Here is a 13,028-nt window from a genome sequence, read left to right as displayed (position 1 = left end):
AAGGTTTCTATTTTTGTTTTGATTTAATTATTTAATTTTAGTATTAGTTTAGTCAACATATATCCCATTACCCTAAAGTAGACGGCTAGCATCTCGTCGGTCCACATGCATTGTGGCAAACTTCACGGCGAATATATTCGGCACGCAACACCACTACATCCGGTCCAGAGAGAGAGAGAAAAACGAGATGGTTAGAGGAGCTTAGAGAGATGTGATGAAAAGGCGAGACAGTTGAATTAGGACGGTCAAAGTGACGAGGCGTGTGATTGGAGTCTCTAGTTGGTAAGCGAAGTGCAGCACGTGCCAAGTGCAAAAGTCCGGGAAACACCGTCCGTCCGGAACAAATGCCGTCCGTCCGGAACAAGCAGCGTCCGTCCGGAACAAGTACCGTCCGTCCGGAACAAGCACCGTCCGTCCGGAACAAGTACCGTCCGTCCGGAACAAGTACCGTCCGTCCGGAACAAACACCGTCCGTCCGGAACAAGTACCGTCCGTCCTGAACAAGCACAGTCCGTCGGGAACAAGCACCGTCCGTCCGGAACAAGTACTGTCCGTCTGGAACAAGCACGAACCATCCGCTTGGAAGCAACAGTTTTCCGATGTAACCGCCTTCCAGGCCGACAACGGTGACAAGAACCAACTGGAGCGTTAGGACATTAAGCCAGCCGTCGTCAGCGGACTTCATTACCACGTGGTGAACCCTCACGCCGCGGCATCATCTTCATTCAATCACGTCGAGTGGTGCTGGTGATCGATGAGCCCATTTACGATATTGCCGAGTCACACGTGTTCGTCGATTGGTGGAAACGAACGTTTCGGAGGCTTGAGTCTGTTGAGGTCTGGTTGAGCCTGGACCCGCTCATCGACACTTGGGCCGATGAGTTTCCCCTCCGTACACGAGTACCAGGAGAAGAGTCAACGACACCTATATAACCAATGGCTCTATTCTCCGACGACCATCGTACCATCGCAATACTTAAGGTATGAATGCCCTCGCTCTCTCTCCACACCAGTATGATCCTGTCGCACGTGCCCCATCAGTTCCTGTTCGGCCGCATCGATACATTTTCCCCATTTCCTACAGATTATGTTTCCCTTAATAAATAAGTAAAAACGTATGTTTGTTAGTTGTACTTTCTTTCTTACTGAGCCTACAAGTCTGTCTTGTTTGTCGGTCTGGATTGTTGTCCGTTAAGAGTTCGTGGTAAGTGAACGGTTGTGAGTCCTTCCAAAGCAGCAGTTTGAAAGCCGACCTTGAGAAGCAGCACCGATTGAGCTAGCCAGCTGTTACAATCTAACAGGAGTAAATTATGCATAAAAGAGAGGAGGCAAAGGTCACAAAGCAAAAAAATGGCCCCAAACTGTCTGATTGCAAACGACGAAAGTTTACGACGTTACAAGAGGCCATGATATCCGGCTTTCAAACTGGTGACTGCAACGAAGTCACAGTGTAGGTAACACAAATCAACCTCATCCACTGCGATACAGCACAACACTTGCTGCCGTAATCTGTAGCGGAGTTTATATGTGGAGAATTATCATCTCAGAGCCATATTGTATCCCGGCCGGCAATGGTAACTGGATATCCGATAACGCCAAATCAGTCATTCGTACGGTCACTCTTGAAGTGATCAGTCCATCTTTCCAGTCCGTGCAATGTGTAGCGACAAAGAATAGTGATAAACCGCTTTCAAGGTTATCATGTGCATTCACCGCCTCTTCGAGGATTTGAATTTTTTTTCTTTTTTTGTGGGTGCGTTAACCGTTAGTCGGCCAGCAGAAAAGTAACAGTGTTTCGTTTTTTGAGCGATGCCTGGATACCGTTATCGAAGATAAGTACCGTTATTATTTTGCGTTCTCCTTTCTTGGCACTCCTATTAACGTGTACTAGGCAATAGGCCGGTGCAACAATGAATTTCGCTGACAATGGTTTACCTCAAGGCGAGATGGATATCGAAACAAAATCGATCCCCTCCTCAACGTATATCCAAACTCGGCCACAGGGTCTTTCGTGATTTTCATCTGGGTCCAAGACAAAAAGTTTTTGAATCTATTGCAGATTTCTCGAATTCTGACGAAGCGATATTCGGTCGCGACAGAGTTCTTTTGGGGATCAAAAAGTGTTATTCTTTTAATCGAATCGACCTCCCCTCGATATCAGGCATTGAAGTTGTCGCTTGCCAACCCAGAATTAAAGGAAAAGACCTTTGCATTGCTTCCACCTACATCTCTCTTAGAACCTTAGTTGGCCACCGACGGGTTGACGATATTGCGATATATATCCTTCTCCCACCGAGTCTAGTTTTAGGTGATTTTAACTTCCTGACGATAATCGATCTACCTCAATTCATGAGCTTTACGACAACTTCAATATCACCATTTTATCCCTTTGCTCGACATCGCTGCGGTTGGATTTCATGTGGAAGGTAGTACCTGATCATTGCTTTATCGTTTCAGACAGCTTCAGTTCAATAGAGGCTCTCCGTTTGGTGCAGCATACAAAGGACATTCCGTGTTTCATTTACAAAGGACCAATCTGATTCATTTTTTTTCTTTATCTCATCAGAAGACGCTAAAAAGTAGGCAGACATCGTGGAGTAATGAAGATTTACGACGGTGGATACATTCCATTTTCCCGAAGGTATCAACGAAGCCTTGGTTTAGAAGAGTGGATGTCGGTCGGTATTTTATTCGTGTGATATCTCAGTTCATGTACAATCACTAAACGTTAGATGCTCATCTCTGAGGTATTAGATTCGCGAATAGTGGTATCTGCGCTTGTGGTGACGGTCATCTCAATATCGAACATATTGTCTGGGCATGCGACGAGTATTGTTCGGCCAGATATTAACTATTGGATTCCCTTTCGGCCCGAGGAAGATCACCCAATGTTCCGGTTCAGGATGTACTGGCAAGCCTCGATCTTCACTATATGTCTCTCCTATAAATCTTCCCAAAAACCATCAATATACAGATCTAACTACACTTTTTATTTTTTCATATCGTTCTCAGAAGTGTTCCGTCTGTACCGTACACCATCGATGGTTTGATGCAATTTCAAGACGACACCAAACATCTCAATCGTATGAGTTAACAAACACGGAACCTACAGTACGAAAATCAAACGCACAGCTAATTGTTTTCCCGAGCAATATCTGAGCCCTGCTACGTTTGGAGGAACCCCTGCCAGTTCGTGAACGACCACTCGCTGCCCATGCTGATGCTTCCTTATGAAGGCCGTCCGAGTCTGTAATCGATGGCTGTGATCTCCCGTTGCCGGAAATTGAGATTTGATATTTTCTCCCACTGGCATCATCGTCCCTTCTGAATGTTTCCCGAAGCATTTTGCCCTTTTATTTTTAAATTGAATAATCTCGTTAAAAGTGTCCAACAGTATTACTACACATAAAAATAGTCTCAGTTGATTCTCCTAGAACTAATCCTCAAAAAGGCAAAGGGTCTCAGAGGATCGGCTAGTACCAGTTCTCTAGTTCCAATAAAATAAAATCGATTACACTTTGGGTGAAATTTATTATTTCAACACTTCGTTTATACAACGGGAAATTTAGAAAGCATTTTCCTAAACGGTAACTGTTTAGGAAAACCTTTAGAAGACGCCGAATCGTATACATTGCTGTTTGCTACATAACGTATGTCCCTGCTGTGTTATAATGTCTAACTGTGCTAACAATTACCTTTGTTTACAACGGTGGTATAACACTATTATATTCTATGCACTGTATAACAGATGATCTAAAAACGGAAATAAAACACAACACAATAAAATTAAATTATTAAGCTACGAAACTACAATCTCAAATGTCATTCGATTCCGTTGTGCTCATCGGTATTTGTATGTACAAATTCCGTCCAAACAGCGGCTGGAAGAGTTTGAGGAAGCGGGCCTTCCGATAGGCTGAGTTCTGCAACAAATCGAAAACGCTCAGTCATTACAAAGTCACACCTCCAAAGAAAAAAAAACCGACCGTGATGAAATCACCGAACAGCTTCGCCAGCGTCAGAAACAAATTCGTTGCATTGCCAAACAGCTTCCCCGGGATCTGCAGCGTAACTTTGCCACCCTCGCCGAATCGGGTCGTCTCTTCGACCTCATCGTCATCGTTGGTCTCCTCCGGTGTTTCGCGGCCGGCTCTACGCGACGCTTGCCGCGTGTAAACAGATGGCGGATAGCCATCGAAGTCCAGCTGTGGTTGGTCACGTCTCCTGCTACGCTGTTCCAGTGATTTCAGGATCACACTGGAAGCCAGTTCCGTTGCCTTGGATTTTCGCTTGGCTCGGTTGACGTCGGCGCTGAAGGAGTCCTGCGAAATTGTTAAAGGATTGTTAAAAGTCAGGCACTTCGAAAATCGAAAAAGTATCAAGGGTTCCAGGTAATGTGAATTATCTTTGAAAGTTTTTTGACATATGTGATCGCGAGTTATGAATCGTGCCTAAGTTTGTTTTCAGAATCCAAATGTCTAATTTTAATTGTAATAAAAACTTGCCAAAAATATGACTGTCTTGAAGTAAGTCTGTTTCTTGAAACTGTGCCGCTGTTTATAGGAATGTTTATGCCAGTCACGAACAGACAGTGAATGCAATAATTATTCCCGCTTCGTTAGCACCAAATTACCATCGCGAAAGCTTTCAGTACTCGCATCATTCAGTTGGTCTGTCACGGAAACAGTAAATCATTTGTCTTACCAAATACCTGGACACGGAGTAAAAGATCTCTTCGGCAATATAATACTTTGTTCGCGTGAAGAAAAAAGATCAACCGCGTAGTAAAATTTTAAAGGATTGCTAGAGTGGCTCGATTTTATACTGCAAATGAGCCAAGAGGTCAGCACTAGTAAATGTTTGTAAAATCTAATCGTTTCGTCGTGCCTAACAGTAATCTGATGTCACAATAAATAACAATAGCGTAATTTCTGACATGAAACATGCCGTTCATCATTGCCAGTTGTCGAATACAAATGGAACGCAGCTTCCACAAAAATGTACTTAGTTCTTCATCTATGCTAAGTAGTAGTGGATAGGTAATGAACCTAGTGATGACCTGAACCTAATGATTTGAAAATGTGCAACGAAATCTAAAGCCTGTAAAATTATTTCAAAAGATCTGCTAACATGATGAACTAGTTCATTAAAAATATCAAGTAATAAATAAATCAAAAACTATTCCGAAAACGAATCTTCCGGAACCACCCTTGCAATCTACCCTTAGCAAGAAAAATAGCAACAGTCCATTATGAAACAATTTCACTCTTATGGTCCATTCAACCTACCGCCGTACCCAGTCGGCACTTGATGTCAACTTGACACACTAAAACTCATGACAGCCAGCCACCCAGCCACGGTCAGCGACGGAGAGGACAGGGGACAATCTGTCTTACAGATTTCACGGTTTTCCTGAAGGCTCCACCTAGTCAAGCCACGGACACGCAAACGGTGTGTCATCCATCACGCTAAAGACTTGTTTTCTTTCAACATGCTGATCGTCTTGGGGACACTTTCCCCGTCCGATGCAAGTTAGGGTCAGCTGTAAGCCACCGCCATTGTCTCATTGATGGATCCGTTTGGGGTTGATTGATTGTGGATAGGTGGATAGGATTTCGCAGTGTCTTCCCGTGGATGAAAAAAAACTCCTGACAAATTGATTGAGTTGGCTTTTGTTGAATTATGCGTAGGTAGCTTTTGTGTCTGACATGGCGGGTCTTAATGCCATTTATTGTACGCATTCGAGTCTCCAAGTCCGATTATTAGGATTCCATTCAAAACGCATAATGATCACGGAATCCATATAACGGTACGGTAAGGTTCAACTCTTCGAGGAGAAGTAGCATTAGCGATGACGATTGATATAGAAGTTCACGACACGAGTGAAATGTTGACATTTTGTTGGATTTTTGCTAGTTTTAATCATAATTAAATTATCAAGCCATATATTATTAGTCCGTCTCAGTTGACATGTCTGGAACAAGTTGCAGGATTAATTCCAGTAATTGGTTTGCAAATGTCCACCAATGATCTTTGAAGAAAAAAACAATAGGGGAGACCGGGGCTAGTTGGCGGTGTTTTCAGTTTTCATTTTTTACCGCTTTGATTTTGGTAGATCTTGCAAAATAAAACACATTGCATGAAAGGGCAGACTGTTGGCAACATGTCTGAATTTTATGAAAATGTTTCATACGTTGCCTTTATTTGTGGAGAAAAAAATATGTGACGCGGAAAAGCCGCCAACTTACCCCAGTCCCGGAGTAAGTTGACGGTATGTGTGGGGTAAGATGGCGGAATGCCAAAAAATAAGCAATCAAATGGAAATTCGATTACATCAGTGGTCCTTATGAAATGTGCCGATTGTCTTTTCAATAAAACTGTATAGTATTCGACATTTTTCATTATATTTCAGTCTCAATACCTTGTCATTTTCACTTCGACGCGTACTCCATATTCAAAAGCAAATTTTCGAAATTCTTCAGGCAATTGGTCGAAATAAATGTCCCTGCATTGACGAGAGACACAAGAAAAAGTTTCTCTTACTTTGGAGTGAATTCGAGAAATGAAAATATTTGATGACTATTTTTGCACTGTAAATAGTACAGCCAACTTGCCCAGTGTGGGTCACCGCCAACTTCCCCTAACCGCACTTTTTATAAAAAAGGATTAAAAAATTGCTTTTGTGTATGGATAGGTGTAATATCTATACGGATACTGAAAGCTCTTTTCACGCACTATCAAAAAATATAAACATTCGGGGAATATATTGAAAACCACCTTAAATAACACAAAATGATTAAAATTAAGAAAATTTACAAAGTATGCTCAAAAACACAATTTCATCCACAGCTTCCACAAAACAAAATGTTTAACAACAAAAACACATTGGATAATGCGTTTCACATTACTTGAGGTTCACAACGAGAGAGAGCGCTTTATGTCTAATAGAAACAGAGAAAAGGGGATTCCGCCAACTTACCCCAACCGCCAACTAGCCCCGGGCTCCCCTACCCATATTGATAGAATTTGAATCATTTCATTATGGCACTACTTTATTTGGGAATTTCTTACACATTAGGCCACATCGCAGGTACTCGAAATCAATTTTTTATAGCATTAAGCGCAAATAATAATGGAAATACCATGCCATTCATTTAAATCTTGTTTAAATTTATTTAAACCCCGTTCAAATCCTTTCAACTATTTCTGAAAATATGATATTTTTGTTTTTTTCTCATATACGTAAAACAAGGTTGTGTCGGCAGACATAGGTACACACATATTTGAGCTGTTATCCCATACAAAAGTGGTGTCAAAATCGTTTTAATCCGATCTTTTTATGTAGCCGCTAGACTGACCTTGGAACAAACCAATCGAATGCTACATGCACTTTCCAAAGAGCTGATCTAACGACAACCGGTAATCATCAAATCAATTGCACTCCAGACTCCCTCCGAAATTTTCAACTCATTTAGAAATTGTAAATGGATATATTGATCGATGGAATGGATTGTAAAACTGTAACTGATGAGTTAACACAATACATTTGTTTCTCGTTAAATTTGGACCCTTCCCTCCAATTTTTCGCTCCTGTAGGCGTAAGGTCGCTACAATTTTTGAAGTACAATACTTCTAACGTTTCAATATGGGGTCCCGTTTCAAAAATTTCAGTTGAGAAATTTTTCCAGTTTTTAAATGCGAATATCTACCGTTCTACTGATCGAATCCAATATTGCAATATTTTTGCACTATCAATATTGTAATATTTTTGCCCTATCTGATCGGAAATTTGTGCACGTATTTCGTATTAAATTTTGGAATTAGTGCACTACTATAAATAAAGCAAAAAAAAAGGATTTTTAAAAAATTCTTCGAAAACAGCGAGGAAATTTGCAAGCGTGTCTCAGGTAGAGCCGTCAAAAAGGACCATCTAAGTGTTTAATCACATACTTATTTATACAAGTAACGGGAAAGTTATTTATAAAAGTAACGCGAACTTGCAACATATATTATATTTCCTAATTATACCTCATATTAACATGATTTAATCTGTTCCACAATATTCCGCCACGTCACTCGGCAGTTGCTGCTTGTCTCCAATCTCTCAGGTGCCCGATACTCGCCAGGTTCTGCACCACTTGGTCTTGTACCTGCCTGTTTCGAAAACTTCCAGTGCTTGCAGATCCTCCTCGAGCATTGTCCACCTATCGTGCCCGTAGAGAACCACCGGTCTGATCAGTGTGTTGTACATGGCGCATTTCGTGCGGTGGTGAAGCTTCCTGGATCTCAAAGTTTTGTGGAGCCCATAGTAAGCACGACTTCCAAAGATACTACGCCTTCTGATCTCCCGGCTGGTTTTATTGTCCGCAGTCACCAATGAGCCTAGATAGATGAACTCGTCAACCACCTCGAACTCGTCGCCGTCGATCGTAATACTACTGCCCATGCGTTCCCTATCGCGATCGGTTCCGCCAGCCAGCATGTACTTCGTCTTAGACACATTTATCTTCAGTCCTACTCGTGCTGCTTCGCGCTTCAGTCGGGTATACAGATCTGCTACTGTCTCCTTGTTTCTACCGATTATGTCCACGTCGTCAGCGAAGCACACGAACTGTCCGGACCTCGTGAAAATCGTGCCCTGCATGTTGAACCCCGCTCTTCGCATTACACCTTCCAGCGCTATATTGAACAGCAGGTAGGACAACCCATCGCCTTGTCTTAGTCCCCTGCGTGTTTCAAACGGACCCGAGAGGCCACCCGAAATTTTGACACAACACATTACACCATCTATCGTAGCCTTAATCAGTCTTGTCTAACGTTTCAAAAAGGGGCCCCGTTTCAAAATTAGCGGTCGGAATTTTACACGATTTTTCAACGTGAATATCTGCCGTTGTACTGAATGAAAACATTAGATTTTAGCACTATCTGATTAGAAATATGTACAACAATTTTGTAACTAATTCTGGAGAATGTACAATTACTGAAAATAACAGAAATAATGGATTTTGTGAAAACAGGTATTATCTGCTTCCGTACAATCCGATTACAAGCAAGCCAGACTAGTTTTCGTTGGAAGCTCTTTGACAATGAAAATAAACTATTTTTGTTCGATGGGCGGCCCCTTTGACTTCGAATGTAAACAAGCAAGTTAAAAAAAGGTGCCACATGCCAGTGCGGAATCATTCGTGCGTTACCCTCGTGCTGGCTACATGGGCACGTCTTGTCGACCGAATCACTATGCCGAGCGTGTCGCCATAGCACGCCATAGGTAAAAACCAAAATTTCTCACTAGGGTGAAAATTTGTTGGTAAAAACCAGTCTTTGTACAGGAGGGCACAAATCCTTATTTCATACTATGTTGCGTTTCGGCTTCGCCTCATCAGAAACCGACACTAACTTAAGTTAACTTAAGTGTCGGTTTCTGATGAGGCGAAGCCGAAACGCAACATAGTATGAAATAAGGATTTGTGCACTCCTGTACAAAGATTGGTTTTTACCAACAAATTTTCACCCTAGTGAGAAATTTTGGTTTTTACCAAATTTTCCTTCTTAGGGTGAAATATAGCATAGTGCTTTCGCATAGGCCCGCTAAGCCAAGACAAGTTTCGGCTTCATTGTGTCTCATCGGTATAAACAGAACTTCTGCTCGAACGGGACATCACGTTTGATCAGTCGTTCGATTGAAACACATAGTGTGTTTTAGTTTTAAGGGATTTGCGTCAAGCCGGCGCTAATCTATTCCGACAATAAGTTAGTGTCGGTTTCTGATGAGGCGAAGCCGAAACGCAACATAGTATAACAAAAAATAAATATTTCATTTCTTATTACATTTGGATTAATAAATAATCAAAAATATTTCTTTCTATTTCATTTCTATTTTTAAACAAGTGAAAATCTTCTTAAAAGTTATTTTTTGTTTTTTTTTTATGATTTACTTAGTGCTATAGAAAGAAGTAAATCGATCGAAAAAGTATGCGCATTGAATATTTACGATGTGAATTTATTCTATTTTGTGATTCAACATTGAATGGCACCGAAATGTTCGCCACAAATTTTTTTGGTCAGTTTTCAAAAAGGTTACTAAAATCGGTTGTCGGTACCCAAACATGATCGGTTGCCGGCACCCCATTTTTGTGGCAAATGCTCTCAGTAACCTAATCAATATGGGTATTCTGGAACGGACTTTACGAACAGATACCAGAAATCGATCTTTGGCACCATTGTGAAAACCAGGAAAGCGATTCCGGTTTAGCGTTTTACATTTACATGAAGAAAGCTCACTTGGTCGTGTTTACCCCGCTAGGTAGCACTGTATATAGCAGATTGTCACTACTAGACAATTTGTTGCGGGGGGGGGGGGGGGGGGGGCAGAGGGTTGAACCCTGTAGCCCCCCTCTCCCTTTGGCTGACCTCTATTTGATCTGGCAGAAGCTTTGGTAAAAAATGAACTGCCCTGAAGTAAATCAATTGCAGTGAATGCGATCAGTCAGTGCCTTAGCAGTGCGTAATATTCGCAGTAGTTTTACGCATAGGGGAATTGTGGGAAAAACCAACACTGTGGGTAAAACCGACACCCCACAACATTTCCTAGAAATCAAATTTTTATTCATTTCATAATGATACATTATTATTAGTACGTTTATTTAGAGCATTTGAAGAACAATTGGATTTACGTTAGTACGCCGAATGTCATAAAAATAAACAAAACATACGACAGCAGCGTTCATGCTCGTCTGGATGTTAAATTTCGTTGGTAGATTTTAAGATTTTAACCGAACAAAAGCTTTTCAAATCACCACATTTTTCAGTACCTATTATTACCGGCCTGTCCTATGATCAACTAGGTGCATTGAAGACGAGTTTGATAAATTCAATATTTTTAATCGCTTTTATAAAAAAATGTGCGCTGTTGGGGTAAAACCGACACCCTATGGTTAGGGTAAAACCGACACGCTGTTAAGATGGTTGTGTATAGTTGCGATTCATTTCAAAATACTGGGGATCCTTGTGACACTTCAATTAGCCTATTAGAACACTATAGTATTAGCAGGAATACACAGAAATACTTTTATTGTGTTTATTTCTTGTAAGTCTCTTTAAAAATCAAAAATTGGAATTTTTGCTTATCTGATTCTATCGAAGCTGTTGCTATTTCTGCAAAAAGCTCATCAAACTGAATTTCTAGTGTTCTCTTGGTTTGTCATAGACGAACTTTATCACAATGAGACAATGATATTATGTATACCCCAATAGATCGTTGATGATCAGAGTTCGAATAATCAAATCTGAAAAAGATAGTTTTACTAAGAAGTGTGTATGTGTCATTTTTAAGTGAATGAATCCAATTAGCAGAACGTAGAACGCTTGCAAATCTTCTCTTACGAAATAAAATGACACTGGAGGTTGCAATGATGTGCGCAAGGATTATTTGGAAATACTCATCAATAAATAATCCTATAGCATAAAATACTCTTATTTATAGTACTACTTCCCCTCACTACATGATGAAGCAATAAAAAGCACATATTTGCATCATACATACTCACACTTTATTAATCACGCATATATCTCATTTTTAATAAAGATAGAGATTTTAATAAAGTGGAGAGAAAATAAATTAAAGGGGGTGTCGATCTTACCCCTATAGGGTGTCGGTTTTACCCGCAGTGCCTAAAAAAAGTCACTTTGTTTTCCAAGTTTTACAACCAATAATTTTTAATGAAATTAATTTTTTGAAGCGCTGAAAAAATTCAGTCTTGTTAAGAATTTTCTGAAGAAGAATTCTGCATAAAAACTATAATTTTATTGGTTTTGTGGCAACTTAGAAAAATTAAGCTTAAGGTGTCGGTTTTAACCATAATTCCCCTACACATATTGTGGTTCTGATGAAGAATGGTGTCCATAATGCTTTTGATGGTTGTTGAAATGAATAAATTTCCCTTCCCTTTGAATCTCGATGATTATCATTCATATTTTTTCCATTTTTAAATTATCTTAGGGTGCCGGCAACCGATCACATTTTTCAAAATGGTAAATGGTTTTTTTACTATATTGTTAATAATTTTTTTTCAAGTTGACAGAATAAATTAATTTCTTTCATAAGTTATTAGCTAAGGCATCTAGCTTTCCATTGGTATGCTTATTCCCATATATTGTTCAATTGGAGTAATGAGTAACAGGCAACTGAGCTTGTTCGACCAAATTTGTTCTTTGAATAGTCGATGACGTCATTCGTAGAAGCGTTGCGCGTTAGGTACATAAATCTGTCGTGCCAGACTAGGGAACCGCAGCCTTCTGTGTGTAAATGTGTGGTATTTTGACTATGTTATACATAATTTAAATTTTTAATGCCATGATATTAAAAATCTTTGGGTTTTTCTATTGGAAAAAAAATTGAAAATTGCCGTGAGATGGCTCAATTATAAGCATTTAAAATAGGACTACTTTTCGTTATATACCATTTTTGTTTAATTTGCAAAGTGCACCTCCCATATCGAAAACAAAGACGTAGTCCTGCGTCAAAAATAATAATTTACTACTTTTCAATTCACGAGCATTTTCGTAATTCGGGGGGGCTAACCCCGGGGGTACCTAGCGTCCAAAAGGGGCTAACCCACACGTTTCATCATTATCTTTCGTTTTAGAGTTATGATGTCTTCGACAAAGTTGTTGTGTGGTATCTAGCGCTTTATTTGATCACTTTCTATTAGTGCGGAATTCAGTCGCTAGGGCGACGGTGTTATCAACTTTTTAATGAAACGAGATAGAAAGATGGTGTATACGGCAAAGTTGTGTGTCAGGTAATTATAAATATAACTTCTGAAGATATTAACTTTGTAGGTCCTACATGTTTTGAAATATGGCGCATTTTTGAAAACATATTCTGAGAGTATATTTTTTAAATAAACCTTCCCTATCTCGAAACTTACAGGACCTACAAAGTTTGCATCTTCAGAAGATATGCTTAAAATGATAGAACCTACAAGTTTCTCGAAGACACTACATTTATATCGAGCTTTATTAAAAAG

At 40.1% G+C, this 13,028-nt stretch overlaps 1 protein-coding gene across 1 annotated transcript; it reads right to left on the bottom strand.

Annotated features, from left to right (window-relative positions):
- Positions 1-3,266: 3,266 nt before the first annotated feature.
- Positions 3,267-4,660, bottom strand: LOC131676020 (uncharacterized). Its single transcript, XM_058955145.1, has 3 exons — positions 4,634-4,660; positions 3,987-4,322; positions 3,267-3,923 (listed from the first exon to the last, which is right to left on the bottom strand). Exons 1-3 carry the CDS (start codon positions 4,658-4,660, stop codon positions 3,816-3,818), a joined length of 471 nt encoding a protein of 156 aa, XP_058811128.1. The 3' UTR covers positions 3,267-3,815.
- Between the last annotated feature and the right edge of the window lie 8,368 nt (positions 4,661-13,028).

Source organism: Topomyia yanbarensis, chromosome 1, assembly GCF_030247195.1.
Source record: "Topomyia yanbarensis strain Yona2022 chromosome 1, ASM3024719v1, whole genome shotgun sequence".
In the NCBI taxonomy this organism is placed as follows: domain Eukaryota; kingdom Metazoa; phylum Arthropoda; class Insecta; order Diptera; family Culicidae; genus Topomyia; species Topomyia yanbarensis.
This window is presented reverse-complemented; position numbering and strand designations above follow the sequence as displayed.

What these genes read in the sequence shown, in the direction of transcription:
- LOC131676020 (XM_058955145.1), bottom strand. Translation starts at nt 4,660, where the DNA reads ATGCGAGTACTGAAAGCTTTCGCGATG. An exon ending in TACTGAAAGCTTTCGCGATG is followed by an intron (nt 4,323 to 4,633) that starts GTAATTTGGTGC and finishes ACAATTTCGCAG; the next exon opens with GACTCCTTCAGCGCCGACGT. An exon ending in TGTTCGGTGATTTCATCACG is followed by an intron (nt 3,924 to 3,986) that starts GTCGGTTTTTTT and finishes GATTTGTTGCAG; the next exon opens with AACTCAGCCTATCGGAAGGC.